This window comes from Electrophorus electricus, chromosome 2 (assembly GCF_013358815.1).
Source record: "Electrophorus electricus isolate fEleEle1 chromosome 2, fEleEle1.pri, whole genome shotgun sequence".
NCBI lineage: Eukaryota > Metazoa > Chordata > Actinopteri > Gymnotiformes > Gymnotidae > Electrophorus > Electrophorus electricus.
This window is the reverse complement of record NC_049536.1, coordinates 30853505-30880569: the sequence shown is the minus strand read 5'-3', so window position 1 is coordinate 30880569 and position 27065 is coordinate 30853505. Positions and strand designations below refer to the sequence as shown.

Sequence of the window (27065 nt, the reverse complement as noted above, 5' to 3'; positions counted from 1 at the left end):
TGCGACTTCTCCCTCCTTTTGTGTACCTTTTTAGGATTGGTAGCCAGATTAGCCTGGGAATGGTAGGATTGGTAACTAAGGTAGCCAGAGTAGACCAGGAGGGTTGCATCCAAGGCAACACGAAAACAGTCCTGCTCTGAGGAACTGTGGAGAGCCTAGCAACAGTGAGGCTCGCAAACACAGTAATTCGCAGCGGGGTCGGACATGTCTGCACCGAAGTATGAAAGCGACGATTCTCACTCAGTGCTTGTTAACTGTTCTAAAACGCTGAAGAGACGGTGGCAGGAGTAGAGGGCAGCAAAATAAACTCAGGTAAGAACAAAACAGTGAGAAGGAGAAAAAGCGTTTTGGCTCCATTTCAAAAACGTGTTTGGAAATAAATATTCTCATTAGAAATTTCTTAATCTGTTTCTTATTCGGAGGTTTCTTTTCCATGAACACAAAACGTGGGCCTGGCCTTTGCCATTACTGCTGTCTCCCAGTCGGTGCCAATAATCTACTGAAAAAATCAATAACTATCTACAGGAAATACCGTTACAAAAGTCTTCATTGCCAGTTCATGTATCATTTTGGAGGAACTCTGAATTTAGTCAGCCGAAAGGAGCTCCATCACTACCAACATGAAGGAGTTGGTGCTGTCACTCCTGAGTCGAGGATATAGCCAAGTGGTCCCGACTGATGGCAGTGGTCAACACAGAAGACTGGAAGTCCGTTTCGAACCTGAGGTGGTTAATGTATTGTGTGCAGTGATAAAACAATACCATTTGTCAAAGTGCCTCAATCTGAATTGAATCCCTGTTGACACACTGAGTGCATTCTAGAAATAACTGGAGAGTGATAGAATTGGTATTGTATTCCAGTATATTCAATTTGTACTGAAACAATGACTATAAGATCAAAGGGCACAATGTTTGTTAAGTGTATTTATATTTAAAGAAATCACAGTCCTTTTATTTATAATCATCCCCATTTCAATATGTACGAGACAATATGTAACACTTAGCTACTCAGTTGTGTCTTGGCCTACTGTTTGCCACAGCGTTGATAGCGTATTCACAAGAGAGGTAATTAAAGATCTAAAGTTGAGTCTGGATGTAACACATACATCTTCAGTCTGTTGCTGTTGTTTCTCCAAGTGAATTACAAAGAAACATCGGTAAAGCAGATGTGAAGATTTAAAATAAGAAGAGATGAAGCCAAAAAAGGGGACGTTAAAGTGAACTGTTGTATACCCTCCGTAAGCAAGAGCCGACAGGCGAGGTTAGCAAATAACCTGGCAGACCACCGAATACCACAGTACTGATTGACCAAAGAATGTTTCTAGACATGAAGGAAAACAAGAACACAAACCAGGATGTAGGCATAGATGCGTCAAAGATTACCATAAAGAGAAAAATATACCGGCAGGGCCTCGGAGGGTTTACCACAACATCATAACCACTGGCAAGCCTCAAGAAGAAAACAGCTAGGTTACACTTGGCTAAAGAAGGTCTGGAATCTTTAAACAGATAAGACAGAGAGCAGTCTCTGCCAGAGAGAGGTGGCGTGCTTTCGACTGACCTACTCCTTCATTCAACCCCACATCCCCACATACACTTCACTTAGGACAGAGAGAACCGAAATCGCAAAACCCCCAAAACAAGCAGGAACTGGAAGTCGCTGTGTTATAGTGCTTGCAGAGCTCCAACCAGCAAGACACCTGTCAGCTTAGGGTTGTCTGTCTGTCACAACCTTCAGGCACTTACAGTTACTGACTGCAAGGGATTTACAACCAAGCACTAATAACAAAAAAATTCTAAGGGTGTTAAATCATCCAGTTACATATGAACCTCTGAAATGTGGGGACTTGGTATAAAAGTGCTGTGATTCCTATGTGGTTTATCCAGTATCATTGGAAATTTACACCGTGCAGTTTAACCTTATAGTCACTGTGTCATTTCAAATCAATGATTAAGAGCCAAACAACAATCAATTGCTTCAATTACTTACCCTGCAAGTACACTGCAAGTACTGCATATTTCAGATAAGGGATTAACAATTTCAGATTAAGACACTATTTCACAAATTTGACCCTCTCCTTGCTGGAACCAGTGGATGTTTTCCTCCTCACATAATCTTATCTCCACCAGGACTACTTTAACTGGAGATCCCAGCCTCCTCTGTTACACTTAAGCAGCAGTGATCGGCTGCTTAGTGTAGCGGAGCCCACACCCCCTAAAACCTACAGCACGAGGAGAGGCCCACTTATTCTCTACTCCGAGGACCTCGCCCTGACATGCTGCCAACAGGTCAACATCAACAGGAAGGGGAGGGCTTTAAGAGCCTCAAGAGAGGAAGCAGAGATTCGGCTACACACTCTTCAAGATCTGACCGCAGCCGTTTTGGCGTATGGTAAAAAACAGGTAGAGTTTAAGCCACCAATGTATAGGATAAACCATAAAGCAAAAAGCACTGAAATGGTGAGTACAGTATAGTGAAGGTAGCAGAGTAGCTTTGTGGATTTCACCTAATGTGAAAAGAAAAGATGGTGATATAGAACGCTTGTGAAAATGAGTTTCTCTCTCAGAACTTTTAATGGCCCATATAAAAATTCTTTGCCTGAACTTTCAGTGGGGGGGGGGGGGGGTATACAAAACATCAAAACCCAGATTAGTAAAAAAAAAAAAAAGAAAAAAGGAAAGAGGAAGGCTGACACTTGCACGATGCTTAGTCCAATGTTAAAAACAGGTCCCTCTCTGTCAGATTTCTCCAGTTAAGAGGTCCAGGTCTGCCACAAGCGAGCCTTTGTGCAGGCCCAGCGGAGGTGGGCTCCCTGCGGCTGGCTGAAGGAGAAGTGTGGCGTAAACTAAAGAGAGAGGGCAAGCGGCTGGAAACCTCCCAGCCGGGCTGAAACGTAGGCTCAGGTCAGGAGGAGGACCTTCATGGCAGTACCGGTTTGCCGGGTCAGGTAGCGGAGCTCTATTCTAGTCCCAAGAGTTAACCCCGTCCTTAAGGCAGAGTGACGGTGTACTGTATATTAACGTTCTGTCTGATTCCATAATCTCACAGTAGGATAGTGCAGGGAGCTGCAGCAGCACCTGTACTGCACTGATAAGCTTGCAGGCCACAGGCTCTCTGCATACTCTCCGCTCAAGGTGTCTCCAATTTCCTCACATTCCCAGCCAATCAAAGTGCCAGTTTAAGTGCATTATCCCAAATCGCCTGAGGTGGACATGAGCTGAACATCTTAATGAAGTTGTCCTAAGGGCTTTTATATATATGCAGAGAGTCCAAAGTCTGTCTGCTCACTTTCCTGTTTGAACATATGGTGCAGGCTGTTGGCAGTTGCCTAATTATATGCAGATTAATGGTTCTCTCCTTGAATGTGTAGAGGCAGAATTAGACAAGTGCATCACAGAGTCAAGCAAAATGCACACACATGCAAATTTAACAGCGTCCTTCTATGCAACATCCTTTTGCCACACAGACAGGATGAAGATCAATTTATGATCAGAACAGTAAAATTCATTCTGAGCATGTTTCAACATGTAGTCTCATACTGTTTTTTGGTTTTTTTTAATCTAAAGATAATAATTGTCAGACAAACTGCGAAACTGGCCTCAGATTAGTAGTGCAGGGAAACTGCTAGAAGCACCTAAAACAGCTGCGGTGGGTGATCCAAACAGACTTCCAGGCCATAATGGGGAATGGTGCAGGTGGCGATAGGCTGAATGTGGTAATCAGAGTGTTTAGGGAAAGGGATCCGCCCCAGACAGGAGGCGGGGCCCTCAGTGTGGGTGGCCTGTGCGCATGGCTTCCCCATCTGTCACAATCACACTACAGCTGAATGTAAACAGAACAGGTGTGTCCCGGGCAGACGGGATATCGGGACGGCCGGATTCGCACTGCTTATCGCTGTGTATTGGAGCTCACGTCAAGCATGGTCATTCTTCCACCGGCAGATGATGAGACGCAGACAAAGGAAGGAATAATCACTACATCATCAGAGATAATCTAGACCAAACTCTGCGTGCAAGTAAAACAAAACTAAACAGGAATGTTATATAAACAGAGGACAGCCTCTGTGGGTCAGTGCCAGTCCTCCCTCTGCTTTTTGTCTCTGTGGGTTTCTTAAGGTAAAAGCTTTCAGAACACCGAGGCCTCCGCCTGCCGAACCCTTTAACACGATAGCACCTGGTTCCACTTTAATGCTGTAAATTTTCAACTCTGGGGATCAAAACCTTTTAGGACCCTTCATTTCAAAATATTTCAGGGGAGTGAATCCAAAGAGCTCCATTACGCACCAGGGCAGCGGCTTCCACTTGCTGCATTTTCTCCACATACACGGATAACAAAAACGGTGGAGCATTCGGGGGGAAAACATACCATATCTACAAAGACAGATCAGACAGACTGTAAATAATAGAAAAGAATATTTCCTTGCGTCAGAAGAAGCGAGATGTTTTGGGAAACATGTTCAGTTGCAGGATTCAAGTGAACATCAAAGCGTAAAAGTTTTCATTTGGCTTTCTCTTGTCAGTCCGAGGCCAAGAGGAGATGCAATTCCAATCTCGCTCAACCCCTCTTGCCAGCTGGTAAATGTGCCACTCATCCTTCGCAGTCATACCGGAGGCCCGGAGAGGAGCGTGGTCATGTGACTCAGCTTACAGGTGAAGGTCAGTCCAACCTGGCAAACAGATGCCGACCTAGTTATTTGTAGAGTGCCAGATGCGGCCATTAATGTTTTAAGCAGATGCTGCATTCAGGCTGAATACCGAACGAACGTTGATATCGTAATTTACAGTGTCTCTCATACTAGTTCTAGTCGTTTTATTCTACAGGCTTTATGTGGAATCCCCCTTTTTTTTTGCAGGTAGGGAGGAATGCACTTCCTTCCGAGGTCAGGTAGACGCTGCGTGCCCCAAAGGAGGACAGGTGAGATACCAGCCACGCTTCTTCTGTTCGCCATGGCGGCCTCCCCTGGGGCCTCTCCCGCCCATCACCCCAGGCCTGGCAGCCAGATGGCGCAGACACAGGCCTCGCCAGGCACTAGGTACGTTGTGTTTACCAACCCGGGGTGCACAAACAGCCCCATGGCTCAGATAAAGACAGACCGGTCATAAAGACGGACTTTGTTTAGGTGAGATTCGCCGGACCGCAATACCAGCAAACACGACGAGCAAGCCGGTTCATCAGGAATTATTTGGTTCAGTCCATCATTTTATTACAGTGGCTCCCATTCAGTCGGGAGATAATTACATCTTCAGGATACGTATACCAAACGCTTGCCTATGAATGCCGGCCATTCATGGCCAGAGGAAAAGGAGCGTGGCCAGATTGCTGCTTTCTCCGTGGCCTCTGAGCTACAGGAGCATGCCTGAGGAAAAGCAAAAACTCACAGGTCTGCACGTTACTAGCTTCACAAGGGAGAATGTTTGCCAATCAACTCGAGTTTGTTTCAAATCTGCGCGATAAAGATTTGAGCATGGTTTTTCGTTCCACCTCTGCCTTGTGTTTTCTCCAGCAAAGAGACGGCATTTTCCACTGAATTTGTCTTTAATATCCTTTGCAGGTGAGACTGTGACTTTTATGCCAAGTGAACCAGAGGAGCATTCGATAACCGGAGACACAGGGACCTTCAAAACCACAGTGGAGCTTCGCCGTGTTCAGATGAATGCAATCCCCGAATCGGAGTCTGGCGCTGAGGAAGAGTGGGCGGGACAACCTGAGGGGCACATGGTCCGTGTCGTAGCTCTGCATCCTTAACCAGTGGCTAGAGAACCATCCATTTCCTTTACTGAATTTAGATTAATTTAAGACAAAGGATAAAAATGGCAAATAGAAGTAATTTGGTGTCAATGCATCCAATAGAAATGACCTAACTGAAACGGATACCACCTTTAACCTTTTTTGCATCTGGTTCTGTATGGCATTCCTTGACCATTATTCCGCTTCCCTTTATTTGATATCATCAGCTGAAGTACCTGGAAAGGTCAATCTATAACTTACCACCCGACCTTAAGCCACATTCGGTTCCACCTCACACTATTGTTCAGGAAGGCGCCTGGCCTCTGAACGTAGAAATAAACAGAATGAATAGAAATGGCATCGCCTCTGTTTGGCAGAGCACCGGTTTGAGGCTGATCATTCGTAACTTTTTCAAACAGTATCACACAGTGTCACTGGCCGCTGTCAATTTTTTTTTCTTTCTTTGTACACAATTTGACTTTGACTTCAAAGGCCCTAACCTTTTCCTCAATAGCTTTTATCTCCCTCGCTTTGGCACACACTCACCAGGTCGCCGAGCGTTTGGCTGCCTATCCAAAGGACATAAATGCTCAGCGGAAAGACAGCGCAGCAGAGCCAGGTGGCGAGGGGAAGGGCCGCTCTCCAAGTCCCGCCTATGCGGCCCTCCGTTTTGGAAGCAGTCACCTTTTAGGACTTAGTAATGACCAGCGACACACGGAGGAGGAATACCTGCAAGGCCCTGGTCAGCACCACCTCCCCCATCATCATAAACAACAACAGTCTCCATCTAAAATTCACTTTTTCGCCGACATCCCTGAAAATGATGGTTTTATGATTTGTGATTTTATGCTGCATAAAAGACTCTACCATCTGACATATAAAGAGCAGCAAATTCTTTTTCGGATTTACAGTTAATTACATGCTGCACTTCATGCAGCTCCACTATCAGTCACATCATGTAGCCAGTGAATAAATGACTAATTTTTGTTCTGCTCCTGCTTTAGTAAAGCAGTGCGATACAAACACGCACACCCGGAGAGGGAACGTGTGTCCAGATTCCAGCTACGGCCTCTTCCATCTACCTCCCATTAGCCAAGAGCTTCCAGCAGGCTCCAGCAGCAAGGACCGTGGAGTAAGTCGTGTGAGGCTGCTATTCCTGTTTGGCACAGTGAACAGACTGAGCAGATATTTCTCGTCTTTTCCTGCAATCTGTCTTAGTGTTCGTACTTTCTGGCTGTTAAACAGAGTTTCATGACTATTGGATCTTCATGTTTGTAAGGTCTGGATGCTTAAGGCTGGGGGCGCAGCCGAGGAAAGCCATGAGGATCCGGTGCCGCAGTTGCCAGATATACATTTCCCTGATGTCAGCACAGAGGCCCCAGGTCCCAAGCCCTCAGAGAGGACTGTACTCAGGAAAGTCCTTGTACTGCTTCCTTCTCTAACAGAACTAGGTGAGACCCATGTGCCATATAGTACACTACACTTTAGTCTCCATTGCTCCCAAAAACAAAACAGTGTTGGCGTCCAGTCCCAGTCCTGAGACGCCACACATTTGTGTTTGCTCTCTTAGTGCACACACGACTCCACTGATCTGTGAATTTCCAAGTGACTTTGTGAAACTGAATCCAGAATATAACAGGAAAAGAAAATAAAAAATTTGTGCAAAAGGGGGCTGAGACAGGGAGCCATTTCTCCACAGCAAGCTGCGGGACACTGCTTTAAGAGTTGTCTCTTCTGCCTTTGTCACAGATGAGCCTCGTGGTCTTCCTGAGGACAAGTCAACGAGAGACGATGTCCTATGTAGTGATGTGGAGCAGAGAGCAGATCAAATCAGACGGGGACAGGGCGTATCCCTTGAACATGACTGTAGGTTTAAAGCAAGTGATCAAGACCCCCTCATTTGCTTTGAACCTGAGGAAGACAAAGGTACTAAGAATAATTCACACACACAATCCTTCTAATTATACACCTGTCTGTATTCTAGGTCTTATGATATTATCTAGTAGGCCACAAAAGCTAGAATAAAGAAAAACATCAGTTGCTATTTTTTATTCTTCACCATTTTAATAACTTTTATTTTTAGTTATGCCGTACAGCTCAGTGGGGGAACATGATATGTTTGAACTGTTTAAAAAAATCATAGACACAGTATTGTGTTTCTATGTGATGACAGGATTGCAAACTGGTCAACCAAAACATAAATGAGAATGCTGCCAAGAAAAGAGATTTAGACTCGCTCTGCCAGCGTGAGGGGGAGGTTAATACATCTCCAAACATCACTCCAGGATTTTACATAATACCACAGGATGCTTTGAGGTGTATTCAGTTGGCTAAGCCTCAAAAATCACAATCACAGTGGAAACCCGTTGAGGAAGGGCGAATGCCTTTACTGGCTGATTGTGTCCAAATTAGCGCCATCTCTGAAAAGGGATGAAAAGATAGGCAAAGGCAAATAAATCATACCCTTTTTCACAAGCTATTTAACATCGGGTCTTGCATCTCCTCATTCTTCATCCAGATGTGGTGACAACCCCTCCTCTCCTTATTAGCCCACGTAGGACATCAGTGCACCGAATCAAAACAAGCATAACGCTGCAGGCCCGAAGTGGCCGCCTGCGTCGAGATGCAGCGTTACAACAGCGGCAGTGAAAGGAGAGCGTGGCCTCCCTCCAAGGAGCCATCACAGCCTCCGCAAGCATGGCTCGCACGGGCCACGCTGTGCCTAAATAGAGGCCCGGCGACGGGTGAGCGGCAGGGCGAGCTGACGGAAGGGGGTGGGGGGAAGATCTCTGGGGCTGATATGATAAATCACAGCACACCAGTTGAAGGTTAGCCATCCCTCGTTAAGTCCTGATGGTAGACCACCAAGGCCAAAACACTCCACACAAGTGTAGAGAGTGTTACACTGGCACAGAGACCAAAGGAGGAAGGAAAAACAGACGGGGCAGCCATGGGATATTCACTGGGGTTACATTCTGAATGACATGTAGCAAGGTCTAAGCTGGTGTTCAAACCTGTGTTCCTTTAGTACTCACCCCGACTCCTCAGAGTTTATGGAACATCTGTGTCATTTTGCATCCCCAAAAAAGCAAAGAGGAGGAAGAGCTGAAGACAACCAAGCTGGAAACATTTTGGGGAGAGGGAGTATTTTACCAAAAACTGCATGAAATTACTGCAGAGGTGGGATTCGCGTAATTCCACTGTGAAAGTATATTTGATTAGAAAACATTTTAATCACTATAGAACTCCAGACTTAAAAAAAGAGAAGGAGACCATGGTAAATCATGGTAACGCAGTGAATTATTCTGGAGCTGAATGAGTGTTATTCCTTTACTTCCGTTTCAGAGCATCAGACCGCTCCAGGTCTGCTGCCTCCCATCGCAGGGCTCAGGGGTCCGGGAAAGCAGAGTTCTATGGCTCTCTACAGACAAGACCAGACAGAGCCTCAGTCTGGCATCACCCGAGGCAGCCTCCCTCTGGAGCTGAGAGGTGATACACGTGACATTCTTCTAAACCTGATCAAGCCAGATCTCTGCCTTCTGCCTCTGGCAGAAGGGGTCTGAGCAAGCTCGTTCCCCATATTGCCCTGTGCTCGTTGGTGACTCACCGTTTGCACCATAGACTGGATGAACAGCTTGTAATATAGCAGTGCTTGCACCTCTGATCAGTCAAAAGATGAATTTACAAAGAAAACTAAGCAGCCAAGAGATGCAAACTTCATTAGAACATCAGTGCACACTCCACCCAGTCTACTTAATATGAAGCAATTTAACATCAACAGCTGATTCCATGCATTACAGCACAGGCAACGGGGAGAGCCACAGAAATGAACGGAATCATTTCCTCAATGTTATCTCATTCTCGATTCTGATGCTCACTCCTTTGCATGTGTTTTCAGAGTGTCAGGAGGGCAGGGCACTGGGCACCTTAATAATGGGTCCTGCTGGGGAAATCATACGCTTGTCTCTCTGGGATCCCCTAACTGACACAGAGGACCACCCGGCTCCGGATGACGGCGCTAGAGAAGATGGTAATCAAGTCTCTACCGGGCTTTTCGCCACGTGTTCAGATACCAAGGAAACGTCACCACTGCTGCTTACACTGTGCAGAATTAAAAGAAGGTAGAAACATGAAACAGAAAATGATTACAGAAAGTAGTTTGTTTAAAAGTATGTTACAGAAAGTTCGGTCACAGTCACTCGGTGCAACGTTTAGGTCAAGTACAGTCAATGTGAGGGTGAAGAGGTCATCTAGACAAAAGGATGAAACAGTATAGCCAGACAGGAAAGGAAAAAAAAAACAAAAAAAAACGCGAAGTAACTTGCGTAACACATGTGTCGCTATCTGAAGTTCTCAGGATTATGAGAACTTCTGAAGGAGTTCTGGAGCAGCCTTGGACTATATTCCTGGAGGAGAAGATCCCACCCACAGGTTAGTATCTGCCCAAACAGGACAACACAATCACGTATTAGTGCTAATTTCAATGGACATGTTGAATATGCTGGAATAGGATAGTACACCTTGGATACAATGATACATCTAGCTGTAGTCTCTGTAGTCAGAACTGAAGTCTGCCTTCAGCCGCATTCTGTGCGAACAAATTGCAGGCAAGCTGTTTGTTTTTACTGCCATCTCACAGTATTGCCACAGAATGGATTTTTACAGGCTTCACACTTTTAGGCAGCCACTGCTCCACACACTATTCTGGTACACTCCATCCCACATAAATACATACAGGTAAAACTATTAGAATGCTATGCACACACACACACACACACACACACACGGTCCCCCTCCCCCTCAACCACTCCACATCTGGTAGTGTTTTGCAGCAGTGAGGTATCCCGGCCGGAGAAACCCGATCCCCCCCCAGGCCAGGGCCTAATCCCAGCCTCGGAGTCTGTGTGACTGACAGAGGCTGTGTTTTCTCAAGCCGACCTCTGGAGCTGCTCTGTTTCCTTTATCCTGTCACTGGTCAGAAACCCAAACCCCCACTCGACCTACTCTCCCAAACCCCCACCCAACCCCCTCTCCCCTGTCTGCTCTATCTACCCATGCTGTATCCTTCAACACCCCCCACAGCACCACCACCACCAACCACCCCCCCAGAGCTGGGCCTCCTTAGAAACCTACATGTTCTAAATAAAGATTCTTTTAGCAAATGTCGAACATTGGTTGTACACTGCACCGCAAAGCGTCACAACATAAGAACTTATGTGGAAGACATTTGCTGAAACACTGCTTAAGAAGACCATGTGGCGTGGGCTAGCCTGAAGATACTGAATAACCCCCCAATGTCAAATGCATTCTAGATTTAATGAGTAGGAATTAAAATTGGAATAAAAGCTCCAGAGAAGTTTGTTCATACCAAGTAGATATTTGCCATAAAACTAGTTTCATAATTCAACAGTTCAAACACAAGTGAACGTTCAAATGTTCTGAATTTTACCCCGAGTTCTAAAACCAAAATATGCGGTCTAATTTGATTCGAATGAATAAAAACTATAATACAAGCAACAGTGAAGCTGCTACATATCAAGCTCTTCTTTGCCATAAAACTGGTTTCACAATTGAACCAGTTCAAACACTAATTTATCATTTCACAAAGACAATTATAAATGCTACCCAGAACTCTGAAGCCAACTCTCCTTGGGATTACCAGGAGATGCCTTTGGCTGTCTGCACATTTCGACAATGTGCTAACAAGTTCATAACCAAAAATAGCCAGTGGTGCAGCAGAGTCAAGGCATTGCGATGTGGGGTATATGACGTGTAGGGTGGCATACATTATAGATAGCTTGCTCGGAAAGTTGAGTTGGAAAGAGTAAGCACCAGAAGAAAGCAGTCATGTTCTCTAGTCTGGCTTGTTTATTTGAAGTTGAGATAAGCATGGACTGCAGATCTAAGACACGATCATCCAGGATGCAAAAAGCTTTATGAATGGATGGAAATGAATTACTGAGATGTGTCCGTTCACAAGTGTTCCACTGATTTAAAGATTGATTGATGTTAAATCATTAATTGATTCAGGTTAATTTAGAAACTATTTTACTAGGTAACTGGTGTTTTTAAGTATTGAACAGTTGGGTCACCTAGCATGCCAAAAGCATCTACTGGCCTCTAGTGGACATGAGTTATTGAGCCCTCAAACTGTAATAGGCAATTCAGAAAAAAAATATCTTTAGAGTAAGACTGAGCAATTAAACAGAAGTATAATAGTCAGAAATGCCCCGGTTTAAAATTTGACATCAAACATACTAGTACACGATTTTTCCATGGTTTTTTCCAAGAGGCTTGCATGACTATGAACAATAGCCTACTTAAAAGAATGCCTATGGCGTGATGAAGTGCATTCACTGAGTTTTTTTAAGTTTTTTTTTTTTTTTAGTTTCCCATATTACAGTTCTTAACTGGCTTGGGGGGTTTAAATCACTCCATAAGGACAATGGTAAACGGACTAACATTTACACAAGCTAACGGTACTCCTTTCTTGAGGTTGATTGAGGAGAAAAGGTGTGAAATAAAAGTGCCACTTTGCATTAGCGCGATATGTGTTGGCCTAGATTCCATTTCCCGTGGCTGGATAGAAAGGGGTCCAGCAGGGGTGGAGGGGTTTGTAGTGAGAAAGGTGGGGGGGATGAAAGAGAGAGAGAGAGAGAGAGAGAGAGAGAGAGAGAGAGAGAGAGAGAAAGAGAGAAAGAGATAGAAAGAGAAACATCAAGTGAAAGTGTGAGATCAAGAAAGAAAAAGGCAAATCAAGCCAAAGTGAGAGACCAGGAAAAAAAGAGTATGAGTGAGCAAAACAAGATAGGAGAGAGCAAGAACAAGAGAGAGTGAAACAGAATGAGACAGTAGAGAGAAAAAAAGTGAGAGTGAGTGAAACCGAATGAAATAGTAGAGAGAGAAAAAGTGGAAGAGAAAGGCATTTTTCCTGCTATGACATGGGATTTGAGTCATGCTGGATGAATAATGGGAGACGATGAGTGTGTGAGTGTGTGGGATCAGAGGGGCTGAGGAGATGAGTGGAGCATGGAGAGAAACAGCCGACGCTTCACTCACTGCAAACGCGTTTCCCCGAAAATGTGGAACAAAGTGCAGCATGGCTCTCTGGAGGATGGGGTCACTGCTCCTCTCAGCAGAGCCTGAACAGGCCTGCTCGCCCCCCACCCCCTTCAGTCTATCTGCTTAACACACCCTTTTCCCCTCCTCCCTGACTTCAAAGTGGTCCTGGAACCCATTAAAACAGACAGACTCGTTGAAAAATAAACGGTGCGGCGGTGCGGGGCGAGCTGGCCCCTGTGCGTCTGTTTGTGTCTGAATGTGCAGGCTGCAGGCTGCTGGGTCTCTGCTGGGTCTGATCTACTACCCACAGGCGTAAAGCAAATACCACAGGCCCTATAGGCAAACACCGAGCATGCTCACTTTGTCTCTCAGGGCCCGAGGCACAGAGTAAATAAAACAAACATCTGACATTTTAACGTGTGTGTGCGTGCATGCGCGCGCACGGGCGAGGCCGTGCGTGGATAAATACACTTAAAAAAAAGGAGTCAGTCCTGGTGTTAACTGTGCTGTATGTCAGGTTTACTACTATCTGTGTCACTGATGAGGCTGAATTTAGTGGAGGCTTAAAGTGTTATGGGAATAAACAGTTTAAAGACAGTACAGCTGCTGTTACAAAGATTCTCCTTTGTAGACCTTGCAGTTCCCCCTAGTGGACTAAAATTACACTGCTAAAAGGATGCAACCAAGTTTAGTGTGAAATATGCATAGATGAGATTACTGTTTGATAGCATTCCTTGGATGGCATTCCAGCTCTGTCCTCTGAATATGGCAGTAAAGTGCTAAAAATATTCTATCCGAATCATCATCAATCAAACGCGCTGCTCAATGTGTAACAGGTGTAAACTGATGATTTCGAAGCCCATGAGGAACATCTCTTGCATGAGACTGGCTTCTTCAGCAGTACTGTAAGAATTGTGTTCTGTAGTATGTGACATCACAGGTCACGTGGGAGACATGAAAAGCCATATTTATGTTTTTAGGTTAGAAACTAGTGTTTTCAGGGGAGCAATATGGCTTTCTCTTTGAACCATGTAAACTGGGATCAGAAAGGCACTGCAACAGGGGGATAAAAAGGTATTTTGTTCAAATTAACTTCCAAAAGGATATGGAAAATGTTACCAGCTCACTCTGTGATACATGCTTTATGAAAAAATACAAAGACAACTTCTGTATATTTCATGCCTTTTATAATATAGGCTAAATTATGAACTCCTACTTGGTGCAGACGACTGGTGGCACCTAATGCACGATCACTGACCTGCCTGCTAAAACCCACTTCTCCGAACTAAACAACCGAGAGCAATCAATCAATCAATCAATCAATCAATCCTGTCTGCTTTCCTCTTCTTCCAGGAGCAGCGAGTGCCAGTGAAGCAGAGGCTGGACCAGGTCACCAGAGACGAGCTGCTCCTATGAAAGGCCTGAATGAGGATCTTCGTCATGATTGCACGCAACACGCTCAAACGGTGACGTCCTAGGAGGAGGACTGAGACATAAAGACAGATGGAGTGTAGTCCCCAAGCCCATGCAGGGTTCCTCACCAACAGAATCAGCTGCACTGGTACCAGGCAGCTCTATGAAACGGATTGGGAAGAAATATGTGCTGACCAAACTAAGAATAACGGGTTGTGGTTTGGTGAACGCATTATGATGATCACGCTGTATGTCTGTGTGGTTTCCAAGGCTAGAGCTCCTCCCGACTACACCGAAGCATCGGAGAAGGCGAAAACCTCGGACACCGACGGGAATGGAGTCACAGAGGCGCCAGTGAGTCTGTGTGTCCCATCTCACTTAAATGTTCTCAGCACCTGGTCTGGTCTAATATGGTTTTATCTGATCCATCTCTTAATTTCCAAGGCCTGTGCACCAGAGATAGGCTCAGGGAGGGTGAAACGTTCTCCAGAACGCCAGCCCTACAGCAAAGGTAAATGGCGCCCGGTTCTGTATTCGCCTAGTAATACTGGCTATCGATATCGATATACAATCCCTACCCATTAACATTACATATGGTTTTATTTTCTGGGACCTGATCCGAGGTCAGCAGAGAAGCCTTATACATTTGGCCATAGTTTCTAGAATACTCACATATGACAAAAAGGTCTGCGGTTCTTTCCTCAGGGGCCAATACCAAGACACAGAGCAGAGGAAGGACACAGGGTCTACACCCGGAGGGTGGAGGGATACCAGGGTCACCACAGTCCAAATCGACGTCTGCTAGCAGCCTTCAAAGAACAGCTCTTCCCAAGCCCACAGCTGCAGAGGAACTTTCTCATAAAGTAAAGGCCAAACCCCAGATGGAGTCATTCAAACCTTCTGTGTAAGTAAAGCTGTTGCGCATTTTATACTGTTCCATAATGCGCTTAACAATATTGTTTATCTTGTTGTGTCCGTTTTGACTCACATAAAATGTGGTAAATCATATTTAGTACAATAACAACAGAACTTTTTATAAGATTGGTGAAACAATGGTGGTTTTTCTATTGGAATAATTAATACTTTTTTTTCAGAAAAAAATTATTTGTGGGGAATAAATAAATAAATAAATAAATAAATCTATTTTGCAGACCATTTCAAAGACATAAATACAAGCACAGCCTGAATGCACATATTTTAGACATACTGGTTAAACAATATTACAGCAAGAAGACCTTGAAACAGTTTAAAATAACCCAACTTTATCCCAGTCTGGACCAGTATATCCATCCCAGCTTTAGCTTGTCCCCTCTGTATTCTCTCCACATTTCTTTCTCTTCCTTTTCATTCACGTTCTACTTTACACCACTGTGTTATCAGCCCCCACCCCATGCCTTTGTTATGGGCACACACACTGGGTCGTGACATATGGTCAAAGGTCAGGCTAAGGTCAAGCAACCTGGCTCTGCCAGGTTTCACTCATTAATATCCTGTCTAATTACTGCTTGCATTCCTTTCTCGCCCATCCCCTCCTGCTCAGTCTCTATCCCTCTTTGACTGCGTCTCGGGTTTCGGACACGGTCTCTCTCGTTGCCGGGGAACGAAGGAGCCCAGATTAGACCGCCTCTCCCCGTCAGAGTGCTTTATCAGTAAATCTCTCCCACCACCAACCTCCCTCCCTCGCCCTTGCTGCACCATATTTCACTTTAAACTTTCATCGCTGTCCACCATATGACTGCAGCTAAGTATTTTATGGCTCTCCCTTCTGATTCCCACAGTCCCGGTCTAGGAAACATTCGGGCCATGAAAGCAGGTGGAGGAAAGGAAGACATCCAAAAGAGGAAAAGGAAGACAAAGAGAGACCAAGCAACCGGTCAGCATGATCAGCACCCGGGAAGATTTACAGAGGACAAGCATTCGGAGGAGAAGACTCCGCAGATGAACGCAGACACAGAGTCACTTGATTCTGATGTCACTGCAGACCCAATTCCTGATAGTCTGATGAGAGTGAGTTGCGCTTTCAATTACTGAATCGGCAGTGATTAATCACCTCTGCGTTCTCAGTCCTGGTTTCCTCGTTCCTTTTGTTATTGTGGGTGTCTGCAGGAGAGAAAGAAAACAAAGGTGGAGGATGAGAAACCAAAGAGAGAGCCCTCAAAGTTACAGACCAAAGCAAAAACAGTGAAAAAGAAAGTCAAAGGTCAAGCAGCATTTGTTGTGGGTAAGTTCTGCTATTGGTTTACATGACATCATCAACGCCCAGAGCGTTGGGTCGTTCTTAATTCTCTTGTGTTTTAGGTAAACCGAGGGCATCACAGGAAGTACAGCAGACCAAAAAGGAAGCAGGCAGTCCAGAGAGAGCCGTGAAAACAGCCTCCGACACGGAAGTAAAAGAGCCAGAGGAAAACCTGGCCGATGACCGCGACCACTGCTGTGGGGATTCCGGGCGAGGTCCGGACGATGAGCAGCTCTCTGCTTGCCGAGGGGACCGCCTGACTACAGGCTCCTCCAGGTCACTCAGCTCTGCTGACTGGCAGTTCTCTGCAGGGACAGAGAGCTCTCAGAGGACCAGTACAGCAGCAGAGGCCGGGCCCTGTAGCCCGGCTCCGCCCTCACTCAGTCAGCCCACACCCCGCCGGTCGGCTATGGTGCTCCGAGTGCACCATCCTGTATCGAAGCCTTCCGAGTCTCTATCAAGTTCTGATGTGAGTCTTTTTTTTAAAAAAGGTTTTAGGTGTTGTGATGCGCTGTAATGTTTCGCAGTCCTGAAAGCAGCAGTCCTGAAAGAGAGTGGTACCTATCTGACAAAGCATGTCGCCACTCGATCAGTCACCGGTTATTGTCGTTTCTTCAAAGCATCTGTGAGGGTCAGGGTGTTCATTACTGACACACGCAAGAGTGAAGAGAAACAGCACTGTGCAAGGCATTCACAGCCTGTTCACTGCCTTTAGCCTGAGTGGTGCTAATCTTTGGTCCTTAAAACAAAAACCCAGACTCCGATTTTGTAATATCTGGTAATAACCAGTTGACCAACTAGATATATCAAATGTTCAATTTACTACTGGTTATTACAAAATGCAGGAGTGGATTTGATTCGGGGGCAGAGCTTAGTATCTCTGATTTAAACTGATTACATCTCCTCAGGCTAAAGGCAACGATGAGGCCATGAACGTGAGGGAGAGCAAGACTGCAGTGGTGACTCAGAAGGCAGAACAGCGCCGCCTAGAGGTGGAGAGAAAAAGGAAGGAGAAAGAAGAGGAGAGGAGAAGGCAGGAAGAGCGGGAGGAGAGAGAGGAGAGAATGCAGCTGGAGCTAGAGGAGGAGCAGAGACAGAGAGCAGAGCAGGCCAGGTATGTCACTCATGAGCCATTCGAAAAGATTCCCATCAAAAAGGCAATACCAAACCATGAGTTGGTTGATGATAACACTAATTAACCACATCCCAATTCAATGGTTGATTTTAAAGGTTGAGAAAGCTCAGAGAAGTAGAGGAGAGACAGAGAGAGGAGGAGAGAGCGAGAGAACGCCTGAGAAGGGAGAAGGCCGTGCTGGAGCGAGAGAGGAGGCGGCAGGAGGAAAAGAGGAGGCTTCTGGAGCGTCTGCAGAGGGAGAGGCAGGAAGAGGAGCAGCGAAGGGCAGGTACACAGCGTTTCTGAAACACCCACGATCATCCACTACTGCCTACCTGCATATACGCCATCCAACGCAGACACCGCCTCCATATTAGACACCTCTTCACACAAGCATGAATATCCTGTCAGCATGACACCTAGATTAGAGTGTTATGGCTAACTGAGGGTCTATGGGGTGTGTAGCCCAGATAAAGCGTCAGCTGCAAGAGGAGGAGACACGCAGGCAGGAGGAGTGGAATAGACTGCAGGAAATGGAGGAGAGCGAGAGACTAGAGTACTTGCGCAGACGGTGGGAAGAAGAGGAGTTGAGGAGGAAGGCCAAGGAGGAGAGGCAGCAAGCAGAGGACGAGGTGGCCAGGCGGGAGGAAGAGGAGGCTAGAGCACTGGCTGAACTGCTCAACAGGTATTCTCACTTCTCCTCTAAACTCCAGTCTAGTGCCGGGGCCAGTTCTCTCTTTGCAGTCTTAGTCTGAAGACACAACCCTGTCACTACAGTTCTTTAACGCGCTTCCGTTTCAAGCGATGGCCTACAGTGACAGGGCAGATGAGTCATTAGTTACTCTACGGCCGAGGAGAGGACTTCAGACATGGTTCGTTGGAACCAGCGCCAAAAGGGAGACCCCAATTAATATGCTACACTATTCCCTTTCAGGGAGAGGTCTGCTCTGGAACAGCAACTCAGGTTCCACAGGGGGCTATTCCTAGAGGCCGGGGGTCTGGAGCAAACACAGGGTGTCTCTCGCCCATGGGTTTTCTCCTACTTCACCATACTGAAGCTGTTGGACTTTGCGGAAGGGTACGACAGCACACAGAACACACAGTCCGGGTGTTAAGAGACTGCATAGTTCAGATTCTTCTGTTTTCAGGCTGTGGACCCAGTCTCTCTAGTGCCGGACAGTTTGGGTTGACTCGAGTTGCAAAAAAGTTGATTGTTATACTAACAATATAGCAGATTAGAATAAAACTACAATGAGAAAATGCCATAAAAAATTGTCTAGATTTTTCAAACCTTTTTACAAATGTACCAATATTTCTCCATTTCCTACATAATACTTAATGTTTGGGAAAATATGAAAGCACTTAAAACAAAGAACACAAATGGTACAAAGTACTGAACATAAAAAGAAAAGAAAATACACAAATTACACAAGCTTCCAGTAACACGGGGAAATGAGGCTAGGGTTTCTTCAGAAAACCACTCGATTACATAACCGTGCAGGGCAATGAAGAATTCTTCTTAGAGAACTTCTGTACTCTACAAGTCCACACACATTTCTATGTACAAACAACAAATCAAAGGACATGGAGAGTCTACAGATAAGATGGAGTGATGGAGCTGAATGAGGGTAGGCCTCATCAGTGGTTCAGTGTAATGACAGAGGGCATGTTGATGACAGAATGATGACAGAGTAGGTTGTGGCTAGAAAAAAAAAAAAATCTGAACAATCTCACCAAATAAAGAAAACAATTCACATTATGACTTTTTTGTCTTATGTCTATGAGAACACTTTGCATGCATTTAAGGCCTTGGGTCTCCACAAACCCACCAGACCCTATGCCAACTGAAATCGAACATCAGCAATGTGTGGTAAGTGGTAAATCCATCTAATCTGAGCAAATGGTAAAATGTTATTAGGTTATTGAAATTATTCCACTGTTGAGTAACTGTCAAACCGTTAGCTTCCATACACACTAACAAGATGTCTTACCTATTCTGCAGCTGATAATAAATGTCATCTCCACTGAAATCTCAGGGACTTGGCATTCACCCTGGTAAAAGAGAGAGAGACCATGTAATAAGCAAGGATAAGTCACATGCTGAAGTAGATTTAAAAGGAGAATGTCTTACCTTTCTGTCTGGAAGAATTGGTTTATCCCTTTGGAACCGTGTTCTCGTCTTCATCTTAAAAATTTCAGCCCTTCAATGAAGTGAAAATGTGCAGACTAATAGTAAACTGAAGACAGACTTCAACTGACGTAGACATTAGACCTAGCATATTGACTTAGTAATCAACTACAGGCTCGAGACACTTGACGCGATCACTTCGGATCGTGTGCTGAATCGGAAAAGCGCTACCATTGTAAGTAAATCTGCACAGTCATTTCAGATAGAGATCAAGAAGGAAAGGATGAAGGATGTGCGTCATATGTGCCTCATTCATCCATTTCAGCATTTAATGCACAACTGCTTCTTCCACCACATTACTCAATAAATTAATAAAGCATTCAAATGTAACAGGAAAATAAAAACATACAGAAATATTGCATAGAGTGCCATGTTCAGTCAGTAACACACTCAGTGATTCAGTCCTCAGTGTCATTGTAAAGAACAGCGGGCCCTGGCCCGTGACTCGGGGCCACGCTAGCCTTGGTCTCTGAGTGGCTCTGGTGAAATGTCCATGGGCTTCGTCTCGCTGCTCTCTCTCATCAGAACTTCCTCTGCCGAGGCTCTCAGCGCTGAGGAAGAAGAGAGCAGTTCTGTTTTGACAAGAGTCAAACCTGCCATGAAATCAAAACTATCACTTCATTACTGTTGATACATTATGGATAGCCACAAAACCTCCCCTGAGTCTTAACTATGACTGGGCCTCTAAAGAAGGAAAGGATGAAGGACGTGCTTTGCTTGCTTTGTGTCTCACCTATGCCTGATGGGTCCACAATCTGCACTGGAATTGCCTGTCCGTCTTCCAGTAGGATCTGTGTCACACCAGCCTCGGTGGTCCCAGGCTCCATGGTGGAGATGCTCACCAGTTGTCCTATCCCAACCAGGGCAGGGGGCTCAGGCAGGGACACAGCCTCCCCTACTGTGGGGGTAGACTGCAGGAAAGACGCAGGACTCAGAAATACAGCCTGAGAATATAAGGGATTGGAGGGATCCAAGGGCTCTGTTGCTGAAATAGGCTGTGGTGCAAGAGAGCCCTCTGCTGGACATGTGGCACACTGCAGCTGGATACCCTGCCATACAAGAATAAACTCAAGTTTATCTAAAATAATATTATTGAACATTTCTGAATAGGACTGATAGTGCAAATACCTTGGTGTTTTTAATTCTAACGTTCAACACGTTTTAGGTAATTGCGTCAATGAAGTCCAAACAGAGAATGCATGTTCCAGGTAACTATGTCAAGGAAGTCCAGACATATTGAATTCCTCTCTGAAAAGAACCTTCATAAAATGATTGAATGGCTTCTAAAAATTCCATATTTTGTCTTTAACCTTAATCTATTCCAATAAACTAGTACACAGTGTTGGCAACAAATACCTATAGGATTACCCAAACTCCTGCACCAAAGATGAATAGTGCAGTTTTGTAACTCTATCCTGTACATGGGTGACCTCTATTGCGCGCGCGCGTGCGTGTGTGTGTGTAATTCTGAGTAGAGGTGTCAGGATGATCTTACCTGCAAATGTGCAAATATCTTGGGCTGAAGGGACGTGAGAGAGCTGAAGAAGTGAACAGCTTCAGGAGAGAGAGTGTGGCTTCCTTCTAAGAGCCCTTCCTTCTGAGAGCTCACTAAGAAGAGAAGCCTGATATTATGATGGAGACTAGAAGAGGAGGTTTTTCTAATACTGCGCAACAGAAAAACAATATTTATCTTAGTGTGTGAAAATGTCCTATATATAGGCAATATATATAAAATATTTCTCTAGCCACAAATTATTTAGCCTACTTCTACACATTTCAAAGAACAAAACTGTCTGATTGCACTGACAGACAATTCTGTTTCCACCAAGTAATGAAATTAAATAAGTAAAATGATCTGCCCCACAAAAGCTATCTTCGCTTGGTAAGACACTTATAATTTGTAAATAAATCTTTAGGAAAAGGTTGAATGATAAAATATTTAAATATATTAGTTATGTTAACAATCCAACAGACATACTACCATTAATAGAAGCTGGCGTGAGTGTCAGGGTCACAGTCTCTGTAAGGAGGTGCTCACTCTCTGTCTTCCACTGTAAGTGTTGAACAGAGACATCAAAATCAGTCCAAAACCTTCAGAGCCATTTCTAGACTAGAGAGGCATGTTGGGGCTTCATGTCTGCACCTCAGCGTCCGGAGAGGCAGGCACACCATCTGTCAGCTGCAGGGACTTCTGGGCCTCGTGGATATGATTCTTGATGTCATTGACAGTGGGGAAGTAGCACAAATTGTGTCTCTCTGGTACCACATTCGACTTGAACATCTCACGCTCCACAAACCTCCTGATGCAATGCAAGTAAGAGTTTATTGTTGGTGGCTATAAATCAGGAGGTGTCAGAACATCTCCCCACCTGTAAGTTTCCCTCCAAATTCAGTGTGTGACACCAGTCCATTAAACACTGAGTAGCCTGTAGTCCTGACCACTTAAAACTAGGTACTGAAAGCAGCCAAAAGGAATGACACGCTGCATACCTCAGCTGCTTGCGGACAGCATAGACCTGGCTGCACCCTTGTGCAACCAGCACACGGATCTTCTCTGCCACTAGAGGGTGCAGGCGAGATGGAACAGGACCACCACCCTGTGCCTCTCCATCTTCCTCCTCTTCCGCACCCTCACTTCCAATCATCTCCTGTTCTTCCTCCTCAGTCTCCTCCTTCATAAGATCAGGCTGCTCAGGGAGTGGGGGTAGGATAATTGTGTCTACATCATGGTACAGGTGGGCTTTTTGGGTAGGGAGCTGAATGTAATACCTGTGGTAAAAGAATAAAACATTTGATTGTGCTAAGGACAGTGAATCCCAAGTTAGGTAACGGGCGTAGATCTCAGATATCAGTATACCGTATGACACCTCCAGTGTTCCACAGTTTCTTCTTTAGGTTGAAGAAGGCTTTCTCCTGCTCTTGCCGTACAACCTTCTTGTCCACTTTGGGGTCAACTGGAACCTTGTACTCAGGGAATTTCCGTACTTTCTTAATATAGATTCTGAAGGAGGAAATGTTTAGTACTAAAGGTTTAGTCCTGTCATTTTTAAGCCAACATTTATTTTCAAGAGCAAAACAGCAACATATCTTCAGTCTGACCGAGCTAATTTAAAATACCTGGCAGGACAGGTCGCTTTGTAATCAATATTTGTACAGGTTTCTTGTAAGTTGCCTTTCTTGGGCTGGAGCCCTTTTCTCCGTGGTCCAAACTGACACTCCATCACAATGGCTCTACTTCCTAAAAATCAAAAGTGAGTTGCTTAAGAAAACACACACAGTAATTACACAATTCCATGATTACACAGTGAGCACACAAAAGCAGGGGCTCCCAACTCTGTTCCTGGAGATTTACTTTTCCTGCAAAGTTCAGCTCTAACCCAAATCCAGTTGATCAATGCCTTCAGTAGCACCTGAATATTAGAACCATGGAGGGGGACTAAACCCTGCAGGGCAATAGATATCCAAGACCGCGACTGGACCAAAGCATGGCATAATACATTTACTGGCAGAATGTTCGGTGACTGAGCGATGGAGCAGTCACCCAAATGTGACAAGGGGCTGGTGACAAGCAGCTCACCCACCGGCGTTAACGAAGGGGATGCCATCGTAGGGCACATACTGAGACTTCCACATGAGACGAGTGGCAGGCTTGGCAGGTGAGGGCGACTGACGAGTGCCAAACACAGAGTGAGTCTGCTGCTTGTGCAGGAGCAGCACCGCCTCCAGCTCCGTCTCTGTGTTACAGTAACCTCGGTACGAGTCGCCAAGTTTCTGTTCAAGTTTCACAAGGTCCACAAGTTAGTTTTGAAATGAAGAATTAAGCAAGATGTGGACATGGTAAGCACTCAGGAGTTACTGCTGTAACAACTTCACATCCTGACTTATATCACACTGCTTCTGACTCCTCACGTTTGTACTTTGTGTAAAAAAAAAAAAAAGGTTTTTGAAAATATTTTTGTGCATGTAGATTTAACCTTTTGTTCTGCTGTACAGACCTCACAGCTGCGAAGTCTGTTTGCCCAGTTCGGTGCAGCTGCAGTCAGAGGCTTTGGTGACGGCACATATTCTTCTGGAGAACTAATAGGAAAGATGAAAGATGCGTGCATAACCTAAGTCTCTTATCATAAAACTAATATTACAAATTAGAGGAAAGAAGGGAAACGTTTTAATGTTAGTAGGCAGAAACGTGGTACGACTCCTAAAGTAAACCTAAAAGCAGGAACAATACATGATATGAACACCAAGCCCACCTTTTTGCATGAACCTTAGCATCTGTGAAGCCAGGAGCTGCTTCTGTGCATAAAGCGTTTGTTCCACTGTCAAGGGCTGTTTCAGCAGGGGTTAGCGGGTCCTCTTGATTAGGTTTCCCTATGCAAGTGGCTGTAAAGGTGTGGAAGGATAGTGCAACAATGTGTAAAAATAGTTCCAACTTCTGGTACTGAAACTGAAGAGAGAATCCTAACTGTCCATGCACTTTTTTTCTGAAGAACTAAGTGCAATATGTGACAGCTAAACTATCCAGAGGGCACACAAGCAAATGTAAGGCTACAGTAAACCGTTCAATGAACAGTTCAGTAATCAGTTCTATACTGTATACTATGCTGAAAACTGTATACTATGCTGAAATTAGATACCAGTTGGGTCTGCAGCATCTAGCAGTTGATCATTATGCAGCAACACTTGCGTTCCTCCAAGTGAGTTGGACCGAATAACATACAGCTCTCCATTCTCACACTGGCCAATGACCTGAGGAGAAAATCTGTGTATAAGAACATGCCATGCAGTTCATACACAAAACTTTGCATCAAATCATCTGTATAAAAGTAGTCTTGTAAATAACATTGGAACAGAAATATGAAGAGGAAAAATCCAATCTGACATAACTGTGTTTAAACAGACCTAACAAACTTCATTTCTTATGTTGATAGATACACTACAACCTAAAGAATGATATATTGCAATTCTGCACACTAGTAGCGCTCTATAACCATTGGCAAACTATCATTAAATTAGTGATTTTTTTTACATGATACTTTTCCACATATTTTTGGGAAGATACATTTTACTTCATCTTGAGTTTTTATTGGATGATTCTCACCATGTCTTCGCACCGAAGAGGTTGTCCATTAGGATCAAAAATGACAACACTCTGTGTGCGCAGTGAACCTGTGGATGAATTCTGAACAGATGCAGGATTCTCTTCTGTAAGGTGTGTATCTATGTTTGTAGCCAGCTCCTATAACAGAGCACAATGTGTGGGGGGAATGTAACAAACTGGTACATGGCTATTTCGGTAAAGATACAATTACCCAAACATCATTTGGTCCAGGTTAAATGATAGCCTTTAGTCTGAAAAGCTTCACTATTTCACCTAAAGCACTATGCAAGTGTTTCAGAGTTCTTTAAATCTAATATCATAATGGTACTGCACTGACTGACTAGCCTCACCAATTCCGTCCCACTCTCAGAGGGTTTTGTGCCTTTGTCCAAACTGCTATTTTCAGCTGCTCTGAAGTCAGGCTGTTGAAGTTCATATGCTTTTGTCAAATCTCTCTCTTGCTCCTCCATGTCTTACGTGCCTAGAAAACATAAACAACAATCTAAATCCGGTAATTGTTATTACGTTAGTGTATGAAAGACGTTTTATACGTGGGACAAAATAAAGAGTAGGATATGGGCGTAACTATAATTCTTCCCTGTTTGGACAGAGAGGGATGGTTTGATGAAAGGTCTGTAGTTTATTTACCTACCAGGGGTACCAACCACAGGCAGCAAAGCGGTCTATCCAGCAAACGGTTATAGCGAATACATGTAATGGCTAATATGTTACGTTGTTTTAACATTTCAGCTAGCCAATATACAGCAATGTCTAACAGACGCGTCATATTGGCAGCTATGTGTTTGGCAACTACTGCATGGATAGAATACCGTCATACTTGGACAGTTAACTACTCATCTCGGTTATCGTTAACTAGTCAAATGTCATTGTTGCTGTTAGCTGGTTGTCAATTGATGAACTTCGCCAGCTAACTAGCTTAGCAAGCTATCGATTTTGTGGCCATTTCGCTACCAAATGCATGGAGGCGCACCGCTACCTGATGTTACAATGTACACAAAACAGCTCCAACGTTAGCTAGTCAGCAACTTTATTAATAAAAGAAGCCAGCAAGAAACAAATTGACAGTAAGCCCTCGAGCTTTCTCAGTCTTATCGCCATGTCGCTGTCCATAATGCTAACTCGCTGCTACGAGTTTAAAACATACTTCAAACGCGAGCACGAGCGAGCGCGAGTAACAAACGAACCCCCGACCGTTAAACCGAAGCTCAGCTCCAGAGCGAGGCTGCGGGACGCGTGGACCTCAAACTCAGAACGAGTCTCCTCAACCTCGTCTTCGTCCAGTTCCCTCCAACAAGTAGTAAGGAAACGCGGAATCGGCGGTGGGGTAGAGGAGCTTTTTGACCCTTTGAGGCTGCCGTGGTTTGTCTTGTGTTTGCAACTTCCTGAAGCTCGTAATTGTTGAAATTAATACGTTTTAAGGATTCATTCCCCATAGAGCTTCGCTCTGTATGGTCTCTGTGTATATAAAACAGAATGCAGAAGTTTAAATAACTAAGTGTACCTTAATTTAAGCAGCATTTCGAGCTCCCTTTTCTACTAGAAATTAAGCAAACCGCTCGGGCGTAGGAATGTTATCTGCCAACATGGTTTTGGGCCCAAAGGATTAACCTTGCCAAGCGAGCAGTAGATATGTGGTAAAAGTCTGTCTGTGTCAACAAGTCCATTGTAGCAGCGAGAAAAGATTGTTATAATCGCTGGACTTGCAAAAGGAGAGGAAACAGCATGTGATTCCAGGCTGGTAGTTCCTCCACAGGAGGAACATTTAGAGAAACGAGTGCTCTGGAAGTCTAGCAGGCTCACATAAGCTCGTCCAAACCTCTATGCAAAATAACATTGGGGCACTGGGGCATCTATGAAGATGGAATGAGTGTGTTGGACTTGTGAACTTTGTCTACAATGACCCACGGTAGCCCACAAAACACAAAATGTACCTGGGCTTCAAATCAGTGGTGTAGACAGGAATTAATTTCAGTGGGGGATGAACAAATATGCTAAAAAAAAACTGAAAAAAGCCCAGTGCTTGACAGAATCTATCCCAATGAATATCCATGTAGTATATTTTATAAGCATGTGAATGTTCTGCCTTTGAAGACCTAGGACAGGCATAGTAACTGCACTGTTAATTTTTATTAACTGAGTTTTATTAATGTCTTTCCTGAATGATGTACAAAAAATGAGAGGCTTCTTCATCCGTTCGGTCCAGCCC

The 27065-nt window shown here is 44.7% G+C and overlaps 2 protein-coding genes across 5 annotated transcripts; one reads left to right on the top strand and one right to left on the bottom strand.

Annotated features, from left to right (window-relative positions):
• The first annotated feature begins 235 nt into the window (after positions 1-235).
• LOC113578550 lies at positions 236-19488 on the top strand. The gene is made up of 24 exons (XM_027011878.2): positions 236-312; positions 526-725; positions 2130-2402; positions 4520-4655; positions 4853-5032; positions 5552-5718; positions 6277-6469; positions 6732-6859; positions 7007-7178; positions 7477-7653; positions 9073-9216; positions 9626-9757; positions 10078-10158; positions 14143-14255; positions 14473-14556; positions 14647-14713; positions 14908-15106; positions 15981-16209; positions 16309-16423; positions 16501-16907; positions 17347-17552; positions 17669-17841; positions 18018-18237; positions 18487-19488. Exons 2-24 carry the CDS (start codon positions 621-623, stop codon positions 18665-18667), a joined length of 3882 nt encoding a protein of 1293 aa, XP_026867679.2. The 5' UTR covers positions 236-312; positions 526-620; the 3' UTR covers positions 18668-19488.
• On the bottom strand, positions 16216-27065 carry carf (calcium responsive transcription factor). Of its 4 annotated transcripts, none has more exons than XM_027011873.2 (17): positions 26051-27065; positions 25189-25319; positions 24839-24976; positions 24375-24486; positions 23991-24120; positions 23715-23817; positions 23322-23511; positions 22858-22978; positions 22598-22741; positions 22231-22509; positions 21884-22040; positions 21722-21791; positions 21236-21348; positions 20474-20651; positions 19684-20291; positions 19544-19604; positions 16216-16302 (listed from the first exon to the last, which is right to left on the bottom strand). In XM_027011873.2, the coding sequence occupies exons 2-15, from the start codon at positions 25306-25308 to the stop codon at positions 20197-20199; spliced, it is 1950 nt and encodes a 649-aa protein (XP_026867674.2). In that variant the 5' UTR covers positions 25309-25319; positions 26051-27065; the 3' UTR covers positions 16216-16302; positions 19544-19604; positions 19684-20196. The 4 variants fall into 4 exon arrangements, with proteins under 4 accessions (XP_026867674.2, XP_026867676.2, XP_035379530.1 ...); XM_027011875.2 differs by having other exon boundaries at positions 23736-23817; positions 26051-27064; XM_035523637.1 differs by lacking the exon at positions 26051-27065 and adding an exon at positions 25425-26040.

What these genes read in the sequence shown, in the direction of transcription:
- LOC113578550 (XM_027011878.2), top strand. Translation starts at nt 621, where the DNA reads ATGAAGGAGTTGGTGCTGTCACTCCTGAGTCGAGGATATAGCCAAGTG. An exon ending in GACAACCTGAGGGGCACATG is followed by an intron (nt 5,719 to 6,276) that starts GTCCGTGTCGTA and finishes CACACTCACCAG; the next exon opens with GTCGCCGAGCGTTTGGCTGC. An exon ending in GAGTCATTCAAACCTTCTGT is followed by an intron (nt 15,107 to 15,980) that starts GTAAGTAAAGCT and finishes TGATTCCCACAG; the next exon opens with TCCCGGTCTAGGAAACATTC.
- carf (XM_027011873.2), bottom strand. Translation starts at nt 25,308, where the DNA reads ATGGAGGAGCAAGAGAGAGATTTGACAAAAGCATATGAACTTCAACAG. An exon ending in TCTGTACAGCAGAACAAAAG is followed by an intron (nt 23,512 to 23,714) that starts GTTAAATCTACA and finishes AAACTTGAACAG; the next exon opens with AAACTTGGCGACTCGTACCG. An exon ending in CATCCCCTTCGTTAACGCCG is followed by an intron (nt 22,979 to 23,321) that starts GTGGGTGAGCTG and finishes TTTGATTTTTAG; the next exon opens with GAAGTAGAGCCATTGTGATG.